The 6,074-nt window shown below is 37.6% G+C and overlaps 1 protein-coding gene and 1 non-coding gene across 2 annotated transcripts; both read left to right on the forward strand.

Annotated features, from left to right (window-relative positions):
• Nucleotides 1-221: 221 nt before the first annotated feature.
• Nucleotides 222-2,491, forward strand: LOC132601734 (leucine-rich repeat receptor-like serine/threonine/tyrosine-protein kinase SOBIR1). Its single transcript, XM_060314800.1, has one exon. The coding sequence runs from the start codon at nt 306-308 to the stop codon at nt 2,340-2,342; it is 2,037 nt and encodes a 678-aa protein (XP_060170783.1). The 5' UTR covers nt 222-305; the 3' UTR covers nt 2,343-2,491.
• Nucleotides 2,492-4,823: 2,332 nt separating this feature from the next.
• TRNAT-UGU (transfer RNA threonine (anticodon UGU)) lies at nt 4,824-4,895 on the forward strand. The gene has a single exon. It is a non-coding gene; the product is annotated as a tRNA-Thr (tRNA).
• Nucleotides 4,896-6,074: the final 1,179 nt, after the last annotated feature.

Genomic DNA, 6,074 nt, shown 5'->3' on the forward strand with positions numbered 1-6,074 from the left:
ACTCGCACATTGTGCTCCGAAACTGTGATTTTTAAATGATTCCAACAATAAAATGTTTAGTGTAATTTCACAAGTGGGATCTGAGGGGGGTAGCGGGGCTTTTAAATGATTAATTAAACCATTCCGAACAGATAACTGGTGTGTGGAAATGGCAAAGTCGGAATGTCACCAGTCAATACATGGAAACATTTAACAATAATATGAATAAAAAATTGGGGAGGAAAAAAAGGCAATGTGGGGCATCTGCAAGTTTTTTCCACACGGCCTCAACTTGACTTGTAAAGTCTACACTCGTTTTTCATACAATGCCGCCAGCCATTTTGCTTCATAAAGAACACCAAATCAACATTTCAAAAACAGATCCACTATATGCTGGTGCCTCATCCACCTCTTTTTCCTATCAACCTGCGGGAAAAACAAGAACCTCAATGGCCTTCACTCCATTATTTCACTTCTTTGTCTTGTCCTTTTTCACCATTTTCATTCTTGTTCAAGCAAGACTAAATCTTTATCCACCAGACCATGCTGCGCTTTTGCTTATCCAAAAAGACTTGGGAATCAATAGTCAACGCATTGCTCTTCACAACCCCTGCAACTCTGCAGGAATATCCTGCGAACGCCGACCAGCTAACAGAACACAAGTGTTGAGAGTCACCCGTATTGTATTCAGATCCAACGGATTGAATGGAATTTTGTCTCCAGCAATTGGCAAACTTTCTGAGCTCAGAGAGCTCTCTCTTCCAAACAACCAACTCTTTGATCAAATCCCAGTTCAAATTCTTGACTGTCGGAAACTGGAGATTCTTGAACTTCAAAACAACCTATTTACTGGGAAAGTTCCATCTCAATTATCATCTTTGATTCGCCTTCGGATAGTTGACTTTTCCTCAAATGAGTTCTCTGGGAATCTTAACTTCTTGAAGTATTTTCCCAATTTAGAAAAACTCTCCCTGGCTGATAACATGTTCACTGGAAAAATACCCCCTTCTTTGAAATATTTCAGGAATCTACTTTTCCTCAACATTTCAGGAAACAGTTTCCTTGAAGGTCCGGTGCCTGTCATGAATCAAGTTGAACACTTGTCAGCAGATTTGAACCGAAACAACATCGTTCCCAAGCGTTACATTCTTGCTGAAAATTCTACAAGGCCAAATCAGATATCAGCAATGGCACCTTCTTCTTCCAATTTAGAAAATGCCCCAGCTCCAGCACCCAGTCATGTTGTACCGGGACATAAAAATAAACGTAACAAGAAGAAAAGGAAGTTAAGAACGTGGTTTCTTGGTTTCCTGGCTGGAACTTTTGCTGGGGGTATGTCTGCTGTGCTTTTTTCGGTGGTCTACAAGCTGATAATGTTCATTGTCAGAAGGGGAAAGAATGATTCAAGATTAACAATATACAGTCCATTGATCAAGAAAGCCGAGGACTTGGCCTTCTTAGAGAAAGAAGATGGAGTAGCATCACTTGAACTGATCGGAAAAGGTGGCTGTGGAGAAGTTTATAGAGCTGAATTACCAGGAAGTGATGGGAAGATGATAGCTATAAAGAAGATTATACAACCTCCAATGGATGCTGCAGATCTTACTGAGGAAGATACCAAGGCTTTGAACAAGAAAATGCGCCAAATAAAATCAGAAATTCAAATTGTGGGTCAAACCAGACACCGGAATCTGCTTCCGCTACTGGCGCATATGCCAAGACCAGACTGCCATTACTTGGTCTATGAATATATGAAAAATGGGAGCTTACAGGACATCCTCCAGCAAGTCACAGAAGGGACAAGGGAATTAGATTGGTTGGGACGACACCGAATTGCATCAGGGATAGCTGCTGGGCTTGAGTATCTCCATATGAACCATAGTCAACGCATAATTCACAGAGATCTAAAGCCAGCAAATGTCCTTCTTGATGATGATATGGAAGCTCGAATTGCTGATTTTGGCCTTGCAAAGGCAGTTCCAGATGCCCATACACATGTTACGACTTCAAATGTGGCAGGAACTGTGGGATATATTGCACCAGAATACCATCAGACACTGAAGTTCACGGACAAGTGTGACATATACAGCTTTGGTGTGGTGCTTGCAGTGCTGGTAATCGGAAAACTTCCATCAGATGAATTTTTCCAGCACACGTCTGAGATGAGTTTAGTGAAGTGGCTGAGAAATGTAATGACTTCTGCTGAGCCAAAAAGAGCAATTGATGCAAAGCTGATGGGGAATGGATACGAGGAGCAAATGCTTTTGGTTCTCAAGATAGCTTGCTTTTGTACTCTGGACAATCCAAAGGAGAGGCCTAACAGTAAGGATGTTAGGTGCATGTTAACTCAGATCAAGCATTAAGTATGCACATCATAAGGCATACTGAATAAGTTGGTTATGTAACTAAGAATATGTTCTGTATTTCAGTTACCATCTCCAAGATGGAGACTTTGCAATTCGATTTTTTGCTGTAATTGTGTTATACATGTCAATCTAATCTGTTTAATGCAGTCTTATTGGTACCCTTTCCACTTTGCTGCTTAAATTACTAAAACTCCAAATGCAATTGCCACTGTAGTTTGAAGGGGTCCACCAATTCTGCTATCAAGCCTTTTAACACGAGTATTGGAGCCTATCAAGCTTCAAACAACCTGAAGCTGCTTATTTTATCGGAAATCATGATCCGCCAGTTGATAGTATGATTATTGACCAATAAAACCTGTAATGAATAGCAAAATAGCCATTGGTGAATTGATCTGCAACACTGTAGCGCCCTTAGCTCACTTGAAATTGTAAGATGATTACATAGGGTCCATCCAAATAATTGTTTGGCTTTGTAGTCAGGATGGCCATAGAGGTCCATAAAACTTTAAATTCCTCTTCCTAGTGCCTGCAGATGTCAAGGCATTCAATTCATTCTAACTTCTGGGCCCGCAGATGTCATTTCAACTAAAAGGAAAGACCAACTGGGAACTTGAAGAAGATAATCAAACTTCAAGTAATTGGTGCTAGTTCAGTCTACAACATACTGTATAGAACTCCGTAAAAGAAAGCAGGAAACATTAAAACTAACATGCTATGTGGAAATAAGGAAAGACTGAATATGAACTCAAAAGGTGCAATCGAAACAGTGAAAGGAAGGAAATGCATGTGTTTGCACACAAATGCTTGAAAAGATCTTACTTAAAATGCAACTAGTGTTTCCACCTCTATCATCCACGAGAGCTCTCTGGAATGTCTACATTTACATCTGAGAAAAAACCTTTGCATTTATGACAATTAACACCAGGGAGCCAGATTCCCACATACCACGAGCTCAGAGCTAAAATCTGGAAATCACAGATCATGAGATAATGTGCTTAAATTAAGGTCATAATGATAAAATAAGTACACACGTATGTTAATGCCTTGTGGAAAGGTAGGATGATATTTTGCTCCCTATGAGCTTTATACTTCTTTCAAAGTTGTCATCAAAATATTTAGCATGAAATGCAAGTAACACATTTCAGAACCCTTATTTTTCCAAAGCAAGTACTTCCATCAGAATTTGAAGATCCTATAATGTAAGTACTTGTTACATACTCATCAGCGGCATCATGGATTCCTAGTGTGTAAGAACGCAATTGCTTTGATTTTCTCGTGGATAACATATACATAGGATTACTTAGTAGAGTGAATTGTTGTAGTTATGTGTCGTAAGTAACATATAGACTGAATTTTAGGATATTTGTCGTAAGAAATTTATAAACTGAGTTTTATGCTATTTGTTTCATCTTTAATACACTGAACATAGTTTTCCCAGTTGTTTGTCATTTAAACTAGAAAAGTCATAAATGTTATAACTTCTCAGCCACCTTAGCTCAGATTACTTTGTCAAAAGACATAGAATGATAGAGGCCCAATCAGATCCGGTGAAACATGAAAAAACATCTTTCTCATTCCAAGAACTTGAATGCTTATTCATAAAAATTAGAGTGGAAGAAAGAAAAAGATAAGAAGCATCAAATTTGACAAGGAGATTTGTTAAGGCACATCTTCAACTGGAACTAACATATGTTTCAACTATTTACTTTCTGCAAGTATATGTCTCATCAGACTGCTTAGTTGCTCTATAGTTTCAACATATGTCATTCAACATCTAGTATGACTTTAGGAGAAAAAAGAGCATCCAAGAGCTCTGTAATAAAAAGAGCATCCAAGAGCATCTATAGTTTCTGCAAACACACCCTTAGTCTTAGATAATTCAATGTTCCCAGAGCTCTGTAATAAAATTGTTAACGAGTGACAAAACCGCAAGCAAAAGGAAGTACAGATTGACTGCAGATAAATAGAAGGTGAAACATTGGGCTCTTCTTCTCCAAGCAAGCTTGAAAATTTCGTGGATATTAATTCCTGTAACAACTAATAACGCCATTATGTTTCTGAAATTACATACTTTGAACATAATTTACTCTCTTGGCCTCTTACAATTTACATTAAAAAAAAATGACTTTTCTAGATTTTTTACATGTAAAAAATGAAATCTGTTGTAAAAGGGTCATAAACTAAAAAAAAGTTTATAAAGGCCAAGTAACCATTTCTCCAGTAAAGTGTGCGTGTGTATGCACAATTCGTATACAAAAAGATGAGAAGAAATTAGTCAAAAGAGATATTTACAAAAATGAATAGAGGTACATGATCCACAGTATACACGGATGATTCTGATATAATACAGAGATAATCTGTTGTATGTGGTCATTAAATCAATTCACCCAACAAAACTTAGCGTATTTCCATCTGGATGAATGATAAAACAGAGAAACGCTTCGTTAAATAATTTAAGAGGACATATCAATAACAGAAGCCCTTATAGCTCAGTGGTAGAGCGTCAGTCTTGTAAACTGAAGGTCCGCAGTTCGATCCTGCGTGAGGGCAGCCCGTTTTAACTCTTGACAGTAAGTATTTCGTTACTAATTATTTTTATAGTATTTCGTTACTAATTATTTTTATTTTAGGAAAATGAGAGAAAATATATGGGAATTGAGGACTGAGGAATACCTATTTGATTCTTTTTTCAAGGGAGTAGTTGTTCATCATCAAAAAATCTTTACTTATTTTTGGGTTTCTTTAGAGTTTTAACCTCAATCACAATCAAGCTACAATATTTGCGTTGACTTTAAAGTTAGCAGGCTAAGCTTTTCAGGAAGAGGTATTTTTTTTTTTTCCAACAAATTCAGGAAGAGGGTCGGCCACTTAGTTTTCTTGGTCTGCTAGTCCATCACTACACCAAAGTGGAGTTAAAAATCAACAAAGGAATTTTCTTGTTGACCCAGGTCTTCTTGATTTAAGCACCAAATCTCATGTGCTATGAAAAAGTTTGGAACTTTCCTTTGAAAACTTTATTACTTTCCTCTGTTCCTGTTTATGTATCATATGTTTTTTTTTGTTTTAAAAGAAATGACATACTTCTTTATTTAAAAATAATTTTAAAATTAAATTTAAATTTTTTGAATATTTACTGATAGACTATGTAATAGTCTATGCAAATATTGTAAATATTCTCTTCCTTATGTATAGTAATTAGGTCCTATAATTTAGCCTAGTATCATTCTGATAGGAGATACCTACTTTGTATATAATGACTTTCATACATCAAGACAAATCACAGATTGATTTCCTACATGGTATCAGACTAGGTTTCTCCTAAAAACTCTAGCTTCCTAAACCCTAGCCGTCCACCTCCCTCTTCTCTTCTAACCCTAGCCGTAGTCGCCACCCCTTCCTCCTCCCTCTTCTCTCTTCAATGGCTGACAACAAAAATTTTCATTCTGCTTTAACCGTCATGAATGTGAAATCTTTAATCCCAATCACTCTAGACATGGAAACCGACCATTATCACGAATGGGCGACACTATTCAAAGTTCTAGCCCTCGTCCACTCCGTACTTGAACACATCATACCACCAACTGACACCACTGAACTCACCGCGTACAACACAACAAAGGCGGCTAACCTTCCACTCTGGAAACGGCTAGATGCGGTGGTCCTTCAATGAATATACGCCACCGTATCCCATGATATTCTTACCTCTATTCTCGTGGCGGATGATGTTGC

Source organism: Lycium barbarum, chromosome 1 (assembly GCF_019175385.1).
Source record: "Lycium barbarum isolate Lr01 chromosome 1, ASM1917538v2, whole genome shotgun sequence".
Lineage (NCBI taxonomy): Eukaryota > Viridiplantae > Streptophyta > Magnoliopsida > Solanales > Solanaceae > Lycium > Lycium barbarum.

Excerpts from the sequence above, each read along its gene's own strand:
- LOC132601734 (XM_060314800.1), top strand. The coding sequence starts at position 306 with ATGCCGCCAGCCATTTTGCTTCATAAAGAACACCAAATCAACATTTCA.